The 22,502-nt window shown below is 34.5% G+C and overlaps 1 protein-coding gene across 1 annotated transcript in view; it reads left to right on the forward strand.

Annotated features, from left to right (window-relative positions):
• The window catches only part of LOC134258358 (uncharacterized), a 34,384-nt gene that overhangs the window by 6,946 nt on the left and 4,936 nt on the right, over positions 1 to 22,502 (forward strand). Inside the window, 16 exon segments of the mRNA XM_062740883.1 lie at positions 664 to 786; positions 1,934 to 2,031; positions 2,580 to 2,676; positions 5,364 to 5,463; positions 7,534 to 7,618; positions 8,002 to 8,118; positions 9,068 to 9,114; positions 11,140 to 11,342; positions 12,190 to 12,507; positions 13,689 to 13,747; positions 14,000 to 14,041; positions 17,134 to 17,277; positions 17,899 to 18,312; positions 19,130 to 20,393; positions 21,379 to 21,536; positions 21,699 to 21,800. Coding sequence (XP_062596867.1) covers positions 664 to 786; positions 1,934 to 2,031; positions 2,580 to 2,676; positions 5,364 to 5,463; positions 7,534 to 7,618; positions 8,002 to 8,118; positions 9,068 to 9,114; positions 11,140 to 11,342; positions 12,190 to 12,507; positions 13,689 to 13,747; positions 14,000 to 14,041; positions 17,134 to 17,277; positions 17,899 to 18,312; positions 19,130 to 20,393; positions 21,379 to 21,536; positions 21,699 to 21,800 — 3,371 coding nt within the window.

Below are 22,502 nucleotides of genomic sequence, written 5' to 3' on the forward strand. Positions count from 1 at the left end.
TCATATCCGGTTCAAGAAACAGTAAACAAGGTCAACACTCTTAATCCTAAAAGTGAAACCATCGGTATGATGTCCTGACGAAAGGTAAGTATACTTTAAACATGTCATTTTATAGTTTTGTTTTTTCTTTTATTGTTTTCAAAGCTTTTAGAATGATAATTGTTTTAATTAACTGTATTATATTGGCATGTCTGTCACTTGTGATCAACTGTTAAAGTTAGCTTTGAACACTGTTGAACATTGAATGTTACGTAACATGCTATGTTACATTATACAGGGTCACTGCATTGAAAAATTAACGCAGATACAAGTTGTTGTTTTTTTAAATTTTCAATTAGGCCCTATTTGAAAGTTTATAACTCTGTGTAATGCATTGTGTAAATAAATGTTAGACAGTCACACATTATGCAATTATTGGCCATGAAATTATGCATTGGTTAGGCCTAGGTGACGACTTGATATCATAAATATGCACATGTGTGCAAGGCAGTTTTACTGCTAGTGAAGTAGCTCTGATCAGAGATCACCAATTTAAGTTCTGTAACTAGTGCTGAAATATTGTTGATAAAACTATTTGTTTGCTGTATAGTTCATATTGCTACAAAATCAGGTTTACTTCTACTGATTTTTACCTGAAGTGTTTCTCATTTTGTCTTACTATTGTAGATATGGATGGTGAAGATACTAGTCCGACCGCAAATTCCCGTTTCTCTTTCTCACGGACCAGTAGCACCGGTTCTATTCCCGCTGGATGTTTCTCCTCAGCTTCCTCTGCTCAAGGATCTGGTTTGTTGTTCTTTTTTGTCGTTAACAGTTCTAATTTCTTGTATTGTGCTAACAGATTGATTTAATTTTTTATGTAGAAAAATAACTGTTTCATATTCTAAATAATGTATTACATCATCTGCCTGTATTAAAATAAATTAATTTTATGTGTGAAATTTTCTATAGAAACACACAGCAATTTTTTCAGATACTCAAAAAACTAGTAAGCAAATTGGCTAATTTATACATATCTGTGACAGTAAATTCAACAAATTATTTTACTTCAAATGTAGATATTCACAATTTAACGAGGTCGAGTCTAATTATTTCTACCCTAGGGATTTCGATAATTTTTGGTGAATTAATTTTACTGTTTAGTGTTATATTTATTGTTTTAAGATTAAAAAATCAAATGCTTACTACCCCGATTTCTTTGGGGGTAATCTCAAAAGTTGTCAAATTTTACTATTGGACCCCATGGGAATTTGTTGGAAAAGCACCAAATTATCCCATTTTTCCATATTTTTTGTATTTCTGCCCTAGAGATTTCTTCTTCAGTCAAGTAGATGGAAGTTATTGTAAAAAGTCACTAAATGTGAAATTTCAAAAAAGTTGACCATCAGGATTGGTCTGGGTCTTAATTACAAAGTTTATTTTTTCGATGCCCAATACCTATAAAATTGCCATACTGTGGTATAAATACATATTGGTGCAGATGAATTATTGGCGCAGATAATTTTTTTTGTTTAAAAAATAGCAAAAGTTAGATTGCTGCTATGTTTCTTGAAGTTCTGATGTTCTATCTACGAACATGTTATTAGTGAGTCATATTCCATTCTTCAGCATCATGCATTGCTTACAAAATTGGAAAACAGTGATGTCGTTAGAGCCATTTTAGCCTTTTTTCCCCCCAATTATTGTTGTAAATTCACATTTTCAGACCAGTTGGCATTTCAGATAATACTAATTTTATATTAAAATCACAATTTTTTGGAAAGGTGCACTGTCGCAAAGTCATGCGCACTCGAATTAGACTCGGCCTCGTTAATATAAATGAATATTTTTGATAGACATTAAACTTGATCAAAATTAAATGCACATGTATGAAGCCCAGCTTAAACAGCTTGATTGTTTGACAGCAGAGACATTAACTGAAGTGAATTTTCAGATGATGAGGACAGTGATAGTAAACCTACACTGAGTTACAAAGACAGGAGAAGAGAGGCGCACACTCAGGCAGAGCAAAAGAGGAGAGATGCAATCAAGGTAAAAACAGTTACTTAATAGTACAAGTATCACATACACTGAGTTACATCACTTAACAGTACTTGTATCACATACACTGAGTTACATCACTTAACAGTACTTGTATCACATATACTGAATTACATCACTTAACAGTACATGTATCACATATACTGAATTACATCACTTAACAGTACATGTATCACATATACTGAATTACATCACTTATTGACTTAACAGTATATGTATCACATATACTGAATTACATCACTTAACAGTACATTTATCACATACAAATAGTCTACCAACAGATTTATTGAAGAATTATTATTTTCAATATTTGCTCTATTTTTCTATGAGAAATAGATTTTTTGACCCAGTTCAAATGGTAAATCTGGAAAATTTTGATATATTTAAATGTGTCTATATGGAAGTATACCATATAGTTGTTATTGCTACTTACAAAAAAATTGATACAGTAAGTCATTTCTTACATTCAAAAGCATGTGCTTGATTTAAGGCAGAATAAAACGAATTTTAAAGTGAAGTATTCTGTGAAATAATTTCAGAAAGGTTATGATGAACTGCAGTACATTGTTCCCACGTGTCAACAAACTGATCAGATAGGAGGAACCAAGCTCAGCAAGGCCACAGTTCTACAGCGCTGTAAGTAATACACAACCCCACTATATAAACTGTTCTACTTCAGTACCAAGCTAAGCAAGGCCACAGTTCTACAGTGCTGTAAGTAATACACAACCCCACTATATAAACTGTTCTACTTAAATACCAAGCTAAGCAAGGCCACAGTTCTACAGCGCTGTAAGTAATACACAACCCCACTATATAAACTGTTCTACTTCAGTACCAAGCTAAGCAAGGCCACAGTTCTACAGCGCTGTAAGTAATACACAACCCCACTATATAAACTGTTCTACTTAAATACCAAGCTAAGCAAGGCCACAGTTCTACAGTGCTGTAAGTAATACACAACCCCACTATATAAACTGTTCTACTTAAATACCAAGCTAAGCAAGGCCACAGTTCTACAGCGCTGTAAGTAATACACAACCCCTCTATATAAACTGTTCTACTTCAGTACCAAGCTCAGCAAGGCCACAGTTCTACAGCGCTGTAAGTAATACACAACCCCACTATATAAACTGTTCTACTTAAATACCAAGCTAAGCAAGGCCACAGTTCTACAGCGCTGTAAGTAATACACAACCCCACTATATAAACTGTTCTACTTAAATACCAAGCTAAGCAAGGCCACAGTTCTACAGCGCTGTAAGTAATACACAACCCCACTATATAAACTGTTCTACTTAAATACCAAGCTAAGCAAGGCCACAGTTCTACAGCGCTGTAAGTAATACACAACCCCACTATATAAACTGTTCTACTTAAATACCAAGCTAAGCAAGGCCACAGTTCTACAGCGCTGTAAGTAATACACAACCCCACTATATAAACTGTTCTACTTAAATACCAAGCTCAGCAAGGCCACAGTTCTACAGCGCTGTAAGTAATACACAACCCCACTATATAAACTGTTCTACTTAAATACCAAGCTCAGCAAGGCCACAGTTCTACAGCGCTGTAAGTAATACACAACCCCACTATATAAACTGTTCTACTTAAATACCAAGCTAAGCAAGGCCACAGTTCTACAGCGCTGTAAGTAATACACAACCCCACTATATAAACTGTTCTACTTAAATACCAAGCTAAGCAAGGCCACAGTTCTACAGCGCTGTAAGTAATACACAACCCCACTATATAAACTGTTCTACTTAAATACCAAGCTCAGCAAGGCCACAGTTCTACAGCGCTGTAAGTAATACACAACCCCACTATATAAACTGTTCTACTTAAATACCAAGCTAAGCAAGGCCACAGTTCTACAGCGCTGTAAGTAATACACAACCCCACTATATAAACTGTTCTACTTAAATACCAAGCTAAGCAAGGCCACAGTTCTACAGCGCTGTAAGTAATACACAACCCCACTATATAAACTGTTCTACTTAAATACCAAGCTAAGCAAGGCCACAGTTCTACAGCGCTGTAAGTAATACACAACCCCACTATATAAACTGTTCTACTTAAATACCAAGCTAAGCAAGGCCACAGTTCTACAGCGCTGTAAGTGATACACAACCCCACTATATAAACTGTTCTACTTAAATGCCAAGCTAAGCAAGGCCACAGTTCTACAGCGCTGTAAGTAATACACAACCCCACTATATAAACTGTTCTACTTAAATACCAAGCTAAGCAAGGCCACAGTTCTACAGCGCTGTAAGTAATACACAACCCCACTATATAAACTGTTCTACTTAAATACCAAGCTAAGCAAGGCCACAGTTCTACAGCGCTGTAAGTAATACACAACCCCACTATATAAACTGTTCTACTTAAATACCAAGCTAAGCAAGGCCACAGTTCTACAGCGCTGTAAGTAATACACAAACCCACTATATAAACTGTTCGACTTAAATACCAAGCTAAGCAAGGCCACAGTTCTACAGCGCTGTAAGTAATACACAACCCCACTATATAAACTGTTCTACTTAAATACCAAGCTAAGCAAGGCCACAGTTCTACAGCGCTGTAAGTAATACACAACCCCACTATATAAACTGTTCTACTTAAATACCAAGCTAAGCAAGGCCACAGTTCTACAGCGCTGTAAGTAATACACAACCCCACTATATAAACTGTTCTACTTAAATACCAAGCTAAGCAAGGCCACAGTTCTACAGCGCTGTAAGTAATACACAACCCCACTATATAAACTGTTCTACTTAAATACCAAGCTAAGCAAGGCCACAGTTCTACAGCGCTGTAAGTAATACACAACCCCACTATATAAACTGTTCTACTTAAATACCAAGCTAAGCAAGGCCACAGTTCTACAGCGCTGTAAGTAATACACAACCCCACTATATAAACTGTTCTACTTAAATACCAAGCTAAGCAAGGCCACAGTTCTACAGCGCTGTAAGTAATACACAACCCCACTATATAAACTGTTTTACTTCAGTGCCAAACTATAGAAAATTTAGCATGTTACATCATCATTTAGGATATCAAAATTGGGAAGGCATTGTCTTTGTACTGTAAAGTGGGAATATAGGTTGAGCTGTTAATACTTGATAACAAGATGTAACTATTTTACAAGAGCACTCAATTTATACAAAAAGATCTATTTTATATTTGCTGAAATCTAAGTACTGGTACTCTTTTTTGGGTCAGATTTTCAACAAAAAGATAGATAAGTATAATTTTCAGTAATCTGCTTTAGATATATATATATATAATTGTCAGTGCTTTGTTTACAATTTCAGCCATTGATTACATCCAGTTTCTGATCACACAGAAGAAGAAACAGGAGGATGAGCTGGACTCACTGAGGAAAGAAGTCATGGCCCTCAAAATCATGAAGGCGTACGTAACTCATTAAACAAAATAATACTGGGTATACAGAAGTCATGTCACTCAAAATCATGAAGGCGTACGTAACTCATTAAACAAAATAATACTGGGTATACAGAAGTCATGTCACTCAAAATCATGAAGGCGTACGTAACTCATTAACAAAAATAACGTAAAGAAGTCATGGCACTCAAAATCATGAAGGCGTACGTAACTCATTAACGTAAATAACATAAAGAAGTCATGTCACTCAAAATCATGAAGGCGTACGTAACTCATTAACAAAAATAACATAAAGAAGTCATGGCCCTCAAAATCAAGAAGGCGTACGTAACTCATTAACAAAAATAACGTAAAGAAGTCATGGCCCTCAAAATCATGAAGGCGTACGTAACTCATTAAACAAAATAATACTGAGTATACAGAAGTCATGGCCCTCAAAATCATGAAGGCGTATGTAACTCATTAACGTAAATAATATAAAGAATTCATGGCCCTCAAAATCAGGAAGGCATACATAACTCATTAATGTAAATAACATAACGAAGTCATGTCACTCAAAATCATGAAGGCGTACGGAACTCATTAAACAAAATAATACTGGGTATACAGAAGTCATGTCACTCAAAATCATGAAGGCGTACTTAACTCATTAACAAAAATAACAAAGAAGTCATGTCACTCAAAATCATGGAGGCGTACGTAACTCATTAACGTAAAAAACATAAAGAAGTCGCGGCACTCAAATCATGAAGGCGTACGTAACTCATTAACAAAAATAACATAAAGAAGTCATGTCACTCAAAATTATGAAGGCATACGTAACTCATAACGAAAATAAAATAAAGAAGTCATGGCTTCAAAATCATGAAGGCATACGTAACTCATTAACATAAATAACATGAAGTCATGGCACTCAAAATCATGAAGGCGTACGTAACTCATTAACATAAATAACATAAAGAAGTCATGGCACTCAAAATCATGAAGGCGTACGTTAATCATTAACAAAAATAACATAAAGAAGTCATGTCACTCAAAATCATGAAAGCATATGTAACTCGTTAACGTAAATAACATGAAGTCATGTCACTCAAAATCATGAAGGCGTACGTAAATCATTAACAAAAATAACATAAAGAAGTCATGGCACTCAAAATCATGAAGGCGTACATAACTCATTAACAAAAATAAAAATAACATAAAGAAGTCATGTCACTCAAAATCATGAAGGCATACGTAATTCATTAACATAAATAACATAAAGAAGTCATGGCCCTCAAAATCATGAAGGCATAGGAAAATAACATAAAGAAGTTATATCACTCAAGATCATGAAGGCGTATGTAACTCATAACGAAAATAACATAAAGAAGTTTTATCACTCAAGATCATGAAGGTGTATGTAACTCATAATGAAAATAACATAAAGAAGTCATGGCCCTCAAAATCATGAAGGCGTACATAACTCACTAACCAAAATAACATAGAAAAGTCATATCACTCAAGATTATGAGGGCGTATGTAACTCATTAACGAAAATAACATAAAGAAGTCATGGCCCTCAAAATCATGAAGGCGTATGTAACTCATTAACAAAAATAACATAAAGAAGTTGTGGCTTCAAAATCATGAAGGTGTATGTAAATAATAATTTTAAGGAAAATAATATATACACAAGTATACACACAATAATAAACTAGAGGTACTGTGAGCAATGGGCCCACTAAATGATACCCCCCGCCTCCCATATGTGTATAAATGGCAGTGTCCATGTTTTGCTATGGGAAACCCGAAATATGTGTCGGATCAAAAAGTAAAATAGGAGGTGCACAATGGCAATATGTAATAAAGATTCTGTGAAAGTTTCATCAAATTTCATTGAGTGGTATAAGAGGAGTTGCGGATAAGAGATGGGTACCCCAAAGCGTAACAGACGGACGGACGTACGGACAGACGGATGGAATTAACGATTACTATATACCCTCCCGCTTTTCAAGCGGGGGGTATAATGAAGTCTTTTTTTATCATTTGACGTTTGTTAATGTGACCTCTGTGTAAAGTGATTCAATCTTTTATCAGGAATTATGAACACATTGTGAAGACCCACCAGAACACCCCCATGCATGGCCAGAACCTTGTATCAGATGAGAAGAAATTTCAAGTGGTAAGTCCAGTGAATACATGCAGTACAAGTCTAAACATCCATGAGTCCTAGGTGAATAGTTGAAAGTCTTAATGTCTAGGAGTCTGTGTAAATATTGATTAGTCTTTATGCCTAGAAGTCGACATGATTAATTTTGTAAGTCTTACTTATAGGAGTCATTTAAAAATTTACCTTATGAATTGTTTTATGTTTGATAAAAATAAAAGACAGGTTGTTGATCATTATAATTTTGTTTAAATTTTACCTACATGTAAAATAAGCTTTTTGTCCTGGTTTTTGATATGGTTTCATTGCATCAAACTCCTCTTCTAAGCTGTCCTGTATTTTGTTAAAGTTACAAAACATAAAAGTCTTCTAATAAACTGCCTGGGTCTGTGTTACAGTTCCAGAACATCATGGACAACCTGTTCCAGTCCTTCAATGCCAACATATCTGTGTCCAACTTTGCTGAATTGTCTGGGAGTGTGTTTAATTGGCTGGAGGAGTACTGTAAACCTCAGGTAAAGTGTCAAGGTTAAGGATGTACCATGTACTGTAAACCTCAGGTAAAGGGTCAAGGTTAAGGATGTACCATGTACTGTAAACCTCAGGTAAAGGGTCAAGGTTAAGGATGTACCATGTACTGTAAACCTCAGGTAAAGGGTCAAGGTTAAGGATGTACCATGTACTGTAAACCTCAGGTATAGTTTCAAGGTTAAAGCTGAACATGATTCGTATTAGAAATGTGTCCACCATTTTTGTTCGAATTCTCACTTTATCTGAGGACCCCTATATAAAGGGCCTGACTTAATCTCTGTTCAGTGTAATCAGTCAACACTGGTGTAGACAGACATATGCTATACAGCACTCAGTAGTGACAAATATACAACACTCAGTAGTGACAAATATAACTGTAATACTTTGTCTAATGCAGGAAAGTAAGATACCTAAGAAACTTATAATTAAAGTTGTACAGGTCAACACTTGGTAGTGACAAATATAACTGTAATACTTTGTTTAATGCAGGAAAGTGATACCAAAGAAACTTACAATTATAGTTGTACAGGTCAGAGCAGTGTACAAACAAACACAGATACCCAAACTGCAATAAATTATTAACAAAAGTAATGCAAGATAACCAGGAACCTGGTCTTGATGTATCATAGATAATAATATCGAAAGTGCCTTATGCTGTCTAGGTCAAGGATGTACCATGTTTATTCTGAGTAGGTTGTACCATGTTTGAGCAGGATGCACCGTGAATATTCTGAGTAGGTTGTTCCATGTTTGAGAAGATAAATCAAAAAGTGATTTTCCTATGTTTGAGAAGAATGTTATTTATAAATTATTTTACATGTCCCTGAATAGTAAAAACAATGATAGTAATGACCACTTTAAAAAAGAAATTGAAATATTTTTCTAAGTCATTGATGGTTTTACATTTATTTGATGCTCATATTTTATTTGTAGACTTTGCGTGATGTTACACTCGGAATTCTTCAACAAATCAACAACCTGTGAAGTAATTAATTGGCCACCTACCAATCTCCCAGTGTCATTGAATTGAAATCCATTAAAACTGGAAATACATCCTGAAGATCATGTTTATCTCTAAAATATTAAAAAAAAATAAACTTTGTAGACAGTTTATAGATTTTTTTCCAGTAACAGTAATCAGCTGTGCCTCTAACAAGGAACCCATCTCATCAGAACTGATAAACATCTATATTGAGGAATGACACATTGTTGTTGTATAGATGTTAAATCAGGTTGCCAGACTCTGTACATTTACCACTGTACTAACTTCAGATACATGAGCAGTGTCTATGTGATTAGTAGATTTCTTTTTTCATTCATTGTTTGTTTGTTTTTTGAAGTTGTGATCACCATAAACATTATAATACTATATTGACAATAAAGACCATATTGAAAATTATAGGAAAAGATTATCATAAGCTCTAAGAGTTTTCATTGTATTAAAAAAAACAGGATCATTTATGTCTAGTTAACATGTTTCCTATTTACCTTGTTGGTTTCCGTGTTAAATGTTATTGGAATAATTTTCTTAGGCCATGCAAAGTTAAATCCTTGGTTCTCGGGCCTTTTTTCAAGGAAAATGATGAGGGAGGGGGGCATTTTTTTTTTCTTTTTTATTGCCCTAAAAACATGATGAGGCGGCTTTTTACATTGTACAAAACCTCATAAAATGATGAGGGAGGTGATTTTTTTGTTTTTATTTTATTGATTTAGCAATAAAAAGGGTCAATGAGGCGCCCCTTGGAAGGGATTAGGTAGGGCCTGAGAACCAAGAAATTGTTTTTTTTTATGCCCTTAATATTTTTATTAAATCTTAAACTCAGTTTTTGCTAAAGAGTCCTTTTAAAAAAACAATGTTTAGGGAAAGTCACCCTTAGATTTTCTGCACCCTGTTTCTACTCACATCATATTATTTTGTCTATGGTCACTTTTTTATGCAACAAAATACCCACAGACTTATAGTTCCCTACATAACTAAAAGAGCTACTTAGAGTATTAGGTTTCTTGCTAAAAAGTTGAGTTTACATACATCATTTCTTGGAAGGGCCATCAGTTTATAAAGCACATATATTAACCAGACTAACTGCTCTCTGCATTGACAAAAGGAAATGAAACACAAGTTTCTTTAATGCTGCTATATATTGATCTGAGCACATTAGGGATCTGTATGCATTAAACAGTTTTCCTTCATTTTGAGATGTACATCTAAATACTTCTGAAATTTTGAGGAAAAAAATCTGTATTTAACAAGTTTATCCACAAGCCTCATAGAGATTTGAATGAATCCAACAGTAGTACACCAGTTTCTTTAAATTATTGCTGATAGTTTTGTTAAAAGTATGCAACGTGTACAATAAACAATAGCTCACTTTTAATCAAGGGCCCTCAGAGGGTATGACAGGGATACAATTATAGACAAAGAATGAGACTGTAATCAGCTACGAGATAAATTAAACATGAAGATAACAACAAATAGAAACCATGATCACAAGTCTGTTAAAACAATACAAATCAGGATAGAGCATGCAGGGACATCAGAGGATCAGGTGCCATGGAGAAGTCAGTATCTCCTGTCAACCAGTCCCCTAAATAGCCCTTCTCCTCTCTTGTCATAATCAGACAAGTAGAAAAATCAATTATAGACAGCTCGGTATGAACGTAATGTGATATCCTAACATTAACAATTTGTATGAAAAACGTCGGTCAATGTTCAACTATATGTTGTATTTGCTAGATTGTATTTGCTGAATAAGATCATTATAATATATTGACCAAAGAACTTTCAGAATATTGACTTTAAGGTTCATCCTTCCACTGCTCACTCACGTAAAAATCTTTGTTTAATGCTTATGTTCTCCAAATGAACAACTTTCATGAGCAATGAAACAATGAACAACAACTCCAACTTTACCATTGCAATGTCAAATCAGTTCTCCTGTATGGGTCTGAATGCTGGCATGTTCTTGACAGTGACATGAGAAAAGTAGAGGCATATTGCGCAACAGCTGTCTTCGAAAAATCCACCGCATCTTCTGGCCAAACAAGATCTCTAACAGAGACCTGCACAAGAAAAGCAAAAAGCAGGAGTATAACAACAGAAATCAAGCAAAGAAGAATGAGATATGGCTGGGACAGGTGATGAGAATGCCCCAGAGCAGGATACCCAAAACAGCTTTACATTGGACATCATCTGGAAAGAGGAAGCGAGGTAGACCACGAACAACATGGAGAAGAACCATAACTCGGAGTTAAAGGAAATGGGCTACTCGTGGGGGCAGGCACAGTATGTGGCAAAGGATAGAGGAAGATGGAGGCAGCTTGTTGAAGCCTTATGTCCCATTGGGGATGAAGAGGATAAGTAATTATAAGTAAGTTTCCAAATGAAAAATTAATTTTAATTAAAATGCACATGATTTCAGTACATCTTGGACAAAATTTGACAAGAATGGCTTGTTGATGCAACAATTTTATAAAGGCTTTTAAGGAATAAAACTGGTGTTTATTTTTACAAGCAAGAGTTATCTCTCTTATCCAAGTAGCAATAAACCTTAAACAAGACTGTTATAATATCCTTGTTTCATCAACTAACTTGTCAGTAGCTTCCATCTTTTCAGAAATTGTTCATACTTAGAGCATCCTCTCAGCCATCGAATCATTTTCAAATCATTAACTCAATATGCAGATACATGATGTAGTAAAGGTATATTAATTGCAACATAAATGAGAGAAGTTGACGGTGGAAAAGCTGAAGTCATCAAATTTATCATAAAGTTTTTATTAGGTTAACAAAGATGACTTTTTCTAGCATAATACTCAAATATGAAACGGATGTGTCAGACTCTGTGGTATCTTTTATCTCATGTTCAAAAGGATATAAATCAAGGTAGGTTTATATGTGACACTAATACGCTTCTGTAGTTTCTGTTTTTTAAGTCGGGTTCGAAATTCCAAGAATGAAAACATGATGGCGGATGGTGAAAGCAAAAGTTGAGAGATGGAACTGACTTCTTTGGGCTGCAGCGTGCACCGTCGTGCTCGTTGATTTCATAACACTATGTTTCGATTAATGAACCAAGATATTGTAAAATCAGAGTACGAAGCAAGAAAAGATACATCAGCTGAGTCGCCTTTAGTGCAATACAAATCCCGGGCAGCAGACGGTTGTCAGCAGTGTCAGAAGTTGGAGAATGCTTTCAGTGAGACCCAGAAAAAATTGGAAAGAACCCAAAGACAGCTTACAAAAGCTAATGATTATAACGAAGACCTGAGAAAACAGATCCATTGGCTTAGTTCAGAACTTCACGAAATTAGAAGTAAATCAAAGAACAAATCTGACGTTGGGACACAAGTGGAGTTAGCTGAAACAAATGACGGTAAGATCTCTTTAGAAAGCAGAGCCCTCAGCTTTTATTCGTGTTTAATTATGTTCTAGCTGCAAAACTGTAGCTCTCTGGTTGAGAAAATTCGGACAGACAAACCTGACAGAAGATAGAACTTTCTATTGTTAAAATGATAACTGTCATGGTTTTTGGTGAGGGTTTGTGCCGAGACATGATTAGATTACTCAAATTAAAAAAAGAGCTGTAGATCCATTGAAATGTGTGGAGATAACAAATGGTACTTATGCTCAAAAGTCTATTAAACATCACAAAGAAGGAGTTGAGCAAACATGGACCTCCAAAACATCAGAGGTGGGATTAGTTGCCATGAAGGAGTGAACATCCCCTGCTGACTGGTAACACTCCCTGTTTACTCCTTGTCATGATTGGAAATTAACGGAATCGGGAAAAAATCTATGGACAACTCAATGTGTAAATAATCGCTTAACAATCGGTACACTAAATTGTCAAATAGCAAAAACATTAATTCACAATCAAGAGATTTTACATTGATTTCAGCACCATAAAAATAAAAGCCAGAATTTTTCTTTCCCAGGCTTCTAGGGAAATAACAAGAAAATTAATTCCTCATGTATATTTAGGAATCTATAGTAATTAAAATTTATGATTAATTAACAGGTATGATGATTAAAGCTAAAAACAATTACAGTAAAACTCAGTTATAGCGAAGTCCTGGGGACCTGTGGATTTAATTCGCTATATCCGTAATTCGTTATATCCGTATAACGAATTTCGTATAACTTATATAGCGAATTCGCAATATGCACGTTTACCTTCAAGAATTTCTACCGAATATACTAGGAAAGCAATTATTACAAAACATACTTGAAATAAGTAAGGTTTTATTATAAATTGAATTTTATATACAAATACTTAGTGAAAATAAAATAAGTTCAAAGTATAAAATTTTGATATCATGGAAAATTCGTTATGAAAGATATAAATTACATTATTTTTAATGTCTACGGGACTCAAAATCAGTTCGCTATATCTGTAAATTCGCTATATCAGAGTTCGTTATAACCGCAAATTTTACAAAGAATTGTTAAGAATTTTGAAAAACTTCGTTATAGCTGTGAATTCGCTATATCCGTGTTCGTACTAAACGAATTTTACTGTATTAAAAACCTTTTATAATTCATATCTTTCAATAGATTATAAAAGCAGTTCTTGTTTGAAAGAGGAAAAGAAGAAAAGTGAAGACAACAAACAGGTTGGTGAAGATTGCCTGAGTTATAATTAAGTCTGATTTATCATGTGTTTATCAAGCATTTTTCCCAGTTATTTGTAGTACTTGTACTATAATTTACAAAGTGAGTTATGTACTTCATGCACCAATGTAAATTGTTAATCATTGTTAATCATTCCATTAGATGTAAAAAATGATCATCACTTTACTTATAATTTGTCATGTATTATTTTGAAAAAAAATTTTTTTTACTTCAGTCTATATTTTCTCACACAGGCGCGGGATGATCATCTGGAAGACACAGCTAAACCATCACATGTATGTTTGCATTTGATTCCTTAATGCTTTCAGTTTTTACTGGTTGGTCTGCACACTAAAATTATCAAAGTTTTATAGGTGGTTTTAGAGATGTTTACTGTAAATTCTGTAATACATTAGGCTTGAAAATATAATATTTGAGTTTGATTAATCAGTTGTAATCTTCTTTTGAATCAACTTGCACATAAGATTTGTTGAAAATTGGATCTATCACCATATTTTTAATATAACTGATTTTCTTATTGAAATTTTATAATCAGACTAAAATTTTATTTTAAAAATCAATGGAATGTATTCTGTTTATAAAAATTAATGTATTCACAGTCACTACATTACTCTATACTTGATAAAAATTAGTAAACCGTTCATTTGAGCCAGTGTAGCTGCCCTTTTTATTTTTTAGGGAGAGTGAAGAGATTTAGGGCTTCAACATAATATGATCATAAAATATTGATGACTTTATTGTATGTATGTGTTTTTTTTCATGTTGAGTATGACAATTTTACATCATATTGATTGCCTCATATTGGATTTCTGTTATATTTTTGAGGGGTGGGATTTTAAATATCATGTCTGTAAAATATTGACCTTGCCTCTTACATTTTATTTTTCATTTGAGGTAGGTGGTTAAAGATTGATGTAATCAGTGAACAAAAAGAGTGGTTGAAAATAATATTGCTGGTAAATATTGTACCACAATCATGCCCTATTCACACAATGAGTTTAATTCGCAGTAAATTAATGCAAATCAAAATAATGCGAATTAAATTGGGTTCACATGACAGCCAATGCGAAGTAAACTAATGCGAATTAAAATTCTGCTTCTGTGGACAGGCGTCAGTAAGTCTATTATAATGTCATTTGCAAATCACGTCACCTTATGCAGGAGCATATGTATTGACAAAATGTTACAGTGTCTGTACACACATTTTAGTGATTAACACAATTTTCCTTAGTTTTTCACTCAAAAATAGCACAAATACTTCAAGCTGACCACGGACATGTGGCATTTGACCTAATTTTGCCATTATGCATGCCTTAAAATTTAATATAAATTAGCTTTGCTTAGCATTCACACAGAGCTAATGCGAAGTAATTTAATGCACAGTAAAGTAATTCGAATTAAACTAATTCTCATTAAATTCTCAGTTTGAGTGCTAAGCAAAGCTAATTCGCAGAAACTTTATGTTTAATTCGAATTACTCTCCGTGTGAACAGGGCATTAGAATTCCATAGGTTTTCATTTCTGTTTAATGTTGCTCTCTCCCTTCATAAACCACCAAATATTCCAGTTATACTCTATGGGATTAATTATTGAATCTCACAATATTTCAATAGTCAGATAGGATATATGTGGTGGCTGATAACTGTTCAGCTTTTTGTTTCTTTCAATTTTACCATTTTTAAACATAACATGAATAAGAAAAGACAAAGTCCATTTCATTATAATAAATTAATTCATAGCATCTCATTTAGATAAGTCATACCAGGTAGCAAAAACGGGTAATATTTAAGAAATAAATAGAAACATTTAAATAGTAATACAAATATTAAAAAAAATTAATCTTTACTCTTAAGTCATTCTGCTTAAGCACAAGTTAGAGTGTTCTAAGCACAATAAATTCAGGACTCCAATCTTTTCTTTAAAGTCATTCAATAGGGTGACTGATTAATTTATAACCATTATATTTTGAACCCCCCCTCCCTGTAAAATTAAATGGACAGGGGACTCGATATTTTATGGCCATAATATTTTGAACCCCCTCCCTCTTAAATGAAATGAGCAAGGGAATCAATATTTTATGGCCATAATATTTTGAACCCCCTCCCTCATAAATTAAAAAGGACATGGGGGGTCAATATTTCATGGCCATCATATTTTGAACCCCCTTCCTCATAAATTAAAAGGGCAGGGGGACTCAATATTTTATGGCCATAATATTTTGAAACCCCCTCCTTGTAAAATTAAAGGGGCAGGGGACTCAATATTTTATGGCCATAATATTTTGAACCACCTGCCTCATAAATTAAAAGGGCAGGGGGACTCAATATTATATGGCCATAATATTCTGAACCCCCTCCCTCTTAAATTAAATGGGCAAGGGAATCAATATTCTATGGCCATAATATTTTGAACCCCCCTCCCTCTTAAATTAAAGAAGGCAGGGGGACTCGATATTTTATGGCCATGATATTCTGAACCCCCTCCTTCATAAATTAAAAGGGCAGGAGGACTCAGTATTTTATGGCCATAATATTTTGAACCCCCCCTCCCTCATAAATTAAAAGGACAGGGGGACTCGATATTTTATGGCCATAATATTTTGAAACCCCCCCCCCTCCATGTAAAATTAAATGGGCAGGGGACTCGATATTTTATGGCCATAATATTTTGAACCCCTTCCCTCTTAAATTAAATGGGCAAGGGAATCAATATTCTATGGCCATAATATTTGAACCCGCCTCCCTCTTAAATTAAAGAAGGCAGGGGGACTCGATATTTTATGGCCATAATATTCTGAACCCCCTCCCTCATAAATTAAAAGGGCAGGAGGACTCAATATTTTATGGCCATAATATTTTGAACCCCCCCTCCCTCAAAAATTAAAAGGACAGGGGGACTCGATATTTTATGGCCATAATATTTTGACCCCCCCCCTCCATGTAAAATTAAATGGGCAGGGGACTCGATATTTTATGGCCATAATATTTTGAACCCCTTCCCTCTTAAATTAAATGGGCAAGGGAATCAATATTTTATGGCCATAATATTTGAACCCCCTCCCTCATAAATTAAAAGGACATGGGGGGTCAATATTTTATGGCCATAATATTTTGAACCCTCCTCCCTCTTAAATTAAAAAAGGTGGGGGGACTCGATATTTTATGACCATAATATTTTGAACCCCCTCCCTCATAAATTAAAAGGGCAGGGGGACTCAATATTTTATGGCCATAATATTTTGAACCCCGGGTTCAATATTTTATAGGGGGTTCAATATTTTGCAGCGATATTTTGAACCCGGGTTCAAAATATCGTGGGGTTCAATATATTATATGACACTGGTAATATTAATTGTTGGTATATTCAGGATGAAGATGATGTTGGAGGCAATCTGTCCATTGCCGAGGAATTAAAACAAGCAGCGGAGGAAGCAGTGGAAGAGACAGGATACGTTTATGACCAGGCTTCTGGTCTGTACTATGACAAAAACAGCGGCTACTATTACAATCCTGTAAGTCTGTTATTTTCTACAATGAATTTGTAGGAACTTGTTTTGACAGATATATTGGCTTATATTTACAAATGTACAAGGTTTTTTTTTTTCCATTATAGACAGAATTGTGTTCAAACTTTTCACTAAAAATATTTTGGTTCATGGCCATTGGGGACTATATTTAACAGCTGAAGAATTCTTATTAATAAGTTGTTACAAAGTGTTTTCCCTAAGAACCAGCAACTGGCCAAATTGACCGCTTCAATTGACAAAAATGCTGCTTTGAAATAATAATTTGTTGTAAGGTCCACAGAGATTTTGTTAATAAACCTCAGCCCTTAGCCTGTTACAACTGATCTCTAACCCTTTACTTTGAAATAAAAGGAAAACACTGGTTACAAACTTACAATGTATAAACATGTATTAATAGATATTTAACATTTTGTGGATGGCATAATTTTGTGAGTTTCTTCATACCACAAAAGCAACACAAATCAAACCCAAACAAAAATCAATGATTTCACAGTAAATGTATACACTATACAAGTGTATTGAAAAATATTTTATTTGAGAATATTCAGTAGCAATATTTTAATTGGTTTATTGATCATTGCTGTTTCTAAATCATCTCTTTCTTAGGAGACAGCCCTGCATTACGACTCCAACACAGGTACATATTACACCTATGATTCCGTCTCTGGAACCTACATCTTCCATTCCCAAGTAGACGCTTCCTACCTACAGCACTCTCATGGAGATCCTACCTCTACAAATTATACAGCCCCTAACAGCTATCAAGGGGACACAACCACTGCAAATTATCCATCATATACAGCCCCTAACAGCTATCAAGGGGACACCACCCCTACAAATTATCCATCATATACAGCCACTAACAGCTATCAAGGGGACACAATCACTGGAAACTACCAGGGCTATCCCGAGGCTGATGCTCAGAATTATGAGGACTCATTCCAAGAGTATCGAGACCCAAGTAACACAACAAACACTCCAAGCAAGAAAAGTAAAAAGCGCAAAAACAAAGCTAAAAAGGTCTGCAACTTTTGTACTACCGGTAACTTATTAATGTTGTGTTCTATTGTTGTTTTTATTGTTTTAGATTAATATTCTAATATCATATAAAGACCTATATTGTAGAAGTAGAGATATTCATTAGGGATTAAATTTTAATTTAATCAGTTGTAACAATTATCAACAAAATTAAGTCCCACAATTTTTTTTATGATTATATTAAATAGGGTTGCTTTTGAAGCAAAAAAAATTGAGTTCCCACAAAACACTTTTCAGATGACAAGGTAACGAAATTTTATTTCCACAAATATGTTCCTCCAAATTAAAAGACAATTTTTTTTTAAATTTGATTTTTTGAACACAGTGCATCTTTAATGAATTTCTCATATTTTAATGAAGAATGTCACAATACTATGTAGGTCTTTAAAACTTAAATCTTTCATGTTTGATATTTTCAAATTCACAGTTCTCTTAGATATGTATTACTTAACTATAATTTTTTCCCAATTCAAGGGGAACATACTTGATTTCTGATATGCTTATTGACATTTAATTAACAATTATGAATGTAATGTAAAATTTAAACAGTAAATATTTCAATATATCCCACTTAATTATAATTGCCTAAAAATTTTAATTTAATAATTCAAATAAAATTATTACCTTTCCTTCTAATTTTTTGAAAATAAAATTAAAGTCCCTTTATTTTGATTAGGCCCAAACTTTGGCTGAATTTCATGCAGACAGTACGATAGACAGTGTTACGAATGCCTTGCAGAATATTCAAGTGAAAGGTAAATATATAATACATTTTTGTTGTATTTACTTTTTATTGTAGGAAAAGAATACCAAAGCTCAAAAAGTGGACAATAATGAGAAGTCCGAGTTAGTTGTTAGAGTCAGTGGTGAATCAGTAAAAGCCCAGGAAAGTGAGGTACAAAAAGGAGAGGCAGGTATGGAGGAAGAGGAGGGGGAGATTTTACCAGAGGCGGAGGACTCAGTGGGGTACCCCACGGGGAGGGAGACAGGTGCTGGTGATTCTAACATGGAGGTCGCAGAGGATTCCAAATCAGAGAGTAATAAATTACAGATCAATCACACTGAACTTCAGGGACTGAATAGAAAACAGAGGAGAGAAAAGATAAGACAGATGAGGAGGACTTTTGAGGATGAAAGCAAACGGAGTTGTGGGGAACCTTGTCAGAAAATAGAGAGAGTGGTGAAATCCTCGGACATAGTAAAGCAAGTAGACAAAGAATGTTCTAATGTGATTAGTGTGCAGGAACAAGAGGTGATAGAGACAGGGTACAGTGTTTATAGTTGTGATGAGCTGTGCTCATTGTCTAAATCTTCCATTGAAATGGAGGAAACAAGTACTAACTCATTCCTCCTGATCTCAGACGAGAGTCTCGTGACAAAAACCTGCTCCTGTAGTTCCCAGGTGAACTCCTATCAGGGCTCGATCAGCAGCTGTGCCACCACCAGCAGTGAACTTGGCAAAACAGATGTCACAAAAGTAAAACATAAAGAATCCTCAGACATTTCACCTGCTTGTAAGGACTGTGGAAAATCAAACTGTAAGATACACAGCCTACAGGAGGAGACGCTGTACCCAGGAAACCTTAGTGATGATACACAAAACGCTGTAGATTTTGATTTTGTGATTAAAGTTAAGCATGAAAACTGTGAGGATTGTAAGCAATCTAATACCACTGATTTAGGTACTGCAACCAGCATGGAAGATGATTGTAAGAAAACTAATACCACTGATATAGGGACAGGAGCCAACATGGAAGAATGTGTAAAAGAAAACTCACAATCAATGGAAGATGATTCAACCCTCAAATGTCCCACTTCTGTAGATAAACAATGCTCCACTCTGGAAACTGCAGGCAGTTCTCAGCCTGAAGTGATGTGTGATAAGAATCAAACATTGAATCACAAAGAGGCCTGTGATAATAGGTCTGATGGAGAGGATAGCTGGTCAGTCTGTACAAACGAGTCTGAGCTCGAGTCTGGGGAACTGACAGAGAGCTCAGAGGAGAGTGAGTCCAGCTCGGAGGAGGACACAGAGATGATCCAGGAGTCAGGGGAGGATCAAGGTGTTTACCGTTTTTATGAGGCATCAGTGCAAAATTATAATGATTTTTTTTTTTATAGATTAAAAAATATAAATTAACGAATGAATATGGATGTTTTCCTTAAGTATTACTACAAAATATATTAGGGAAAGCTATATTACAAAAATATCTTCGATAACTATGGTTTTATTATTTGGATTTTATATAAAAACAGGAAATAAACCCATTTTATCAATTTTTTTTATAATCTTTGAAAGTTCATTATAAAAGATGTAAATTTCATTATATTTAACCTCTACGGGACTCAAAATCAGTTCGCTATATCCGTAAATTCGTTATATCAGAGTTCGTTGTAACCGTTAAATTTTACAAAGATTTTATAAGAATTTTGCCGGGGACCCAGAAAAACTTCGTTATATCAGTGAATTCGCTATATCTGTGTTCGTACTAAACGAGTTTTACTGTATGATTTTTATGTAGATTAAAAACTGTAAAAAACATAAATAAGTATGCTTATATTAGTATCAAAATAAGGACTTATTCATCTTGGTTATTTGTCAAAAACAGAAATGTACCTCATTTTATCAATGTGGTTTTGCTGCTTGATGAGAATATTGAAGCATTAACTTTTGAACTGTCGTTGTTCAGCTGTCATGAGATGTTTCAGACAGTTGAACTGTCATATTGCACAACATTGTTTTGGCCTAGCTGACCTATTAAAAATCTTCATCACCTATATTAGAGACTAAGAGCAATGCATTGATGGCTAAATCCATCAACAAAGATAATGAATGAATCTTAAAAAGTTGTACTAAAAAATTGTACCAAAGGTATTTTATTTGAGCTTGTGAAAATATGCTTACTGGAATTTTTTTTTAAATTCATCCTCAGATTTATGTATTTTGACACATACTTGCTATTGTGACTCAGGTTCATGTGAATGTGTAATTATACAAAATGAAATTGTATCAAATTTCTTAATAGTTTAAATTTGACTTTACCTCAGATCCGTATTCCTTCCCTCCGTGTGTTCGGCTCATTGTGACGGATTCGGATTATCTGGATTATGGATCTCTGTTTATCATCACCTGTGATGGAGGTACCATAGGGAGAGAGAAGTACTTAGGAAATGTCATCATCATACCTGATATCAACATCAGCAAGGTATCAGTCTTATTCTTGGTCATAGACATCGATGCATATCTATATTCACAAGTAATTTAAAAATGTAATTTCTCAAACAGATTTTATAGCTTCATATAGTTCCCTGATATCTGTTTAATGTGAGGGCTACATTCAAGAGATTGCTTCAACATTTATTTACAGATACATGCTCAGTTAAAGTACATGCCTGATACAGGACGGTATTATGTAATGGACTATGGAAGTCAGAACGGGACATTTCTAAATGAAGAGAGGATATCAGAGGTAAGGCTGACTTTATAGTTCTGGAGGATTCAGAGAGGAGAATAAAATAGGCTAAACCTGCTGCCCCGTCTTATTCACTTCTGTGAATAGTTGTAAATCTGGACGTTCTATTAGTAAGATTTATTTCCCCTGATAAGTTTGTCGGTGATTAAGTTTGTTAAACAGGCTAAGATGTGAAATTGACTGATACCGTATAAGCAGAATTTTTAGCAAGGATTTAATTTTGGCATTATTAACCAGGGTGCTGAGATTGCTAAAACTAAATATCGCTAAAAATTAATTGCATTTATTTTTAATAGCTTCTTTGGTGAGCATTTTAAAATCGCAAAAATTACATCTTGCTAAAAATGAAATAGCAGTTTTCAAGGACAAATAGCTAAATTTGCGTCTCGCTAAAATTTCTACTTATATACAATGTAGTATGTAAATATACTTGTTCAGTGCATTTTATGAATAGAACTTAAATTTTCTTTTAGTTTTATTTATCTTATGACCCCTCTTCGGTGAAAAAATGTTTAAATTGTAATTCCTTGTTATGCCCCCCTTTGAAGAAGGGAGGGCATATTGCTTTGCTGCTGTCTGTCGGTCCATTCAGTTTCCGTTCATTTTCTTCACAACCATTGCACATACTGAAATGAAATGTGGTATACAGATTAACCAGGTGAATATCTAGGTCAAGTTCTGTTTTGGGTATGATCGCAC

This window comes from Saccostrea cucullata, unplaced genomic scaffold (genome assembly GCF_032062105.1).
Source record: "Saccostrea cucullata isolate Sc308-1 unplaced genomic scaffold, CSIRO_AGI_Scuc_v1 ctg4, whole genome shotgun sequence".
Lineage (NCBI taxonomy): Eukaryota > Metazoa > Mollusca > Bivalvia > Ostreida > Ostreidae > Saccostrea > Saccostrea cuccullata.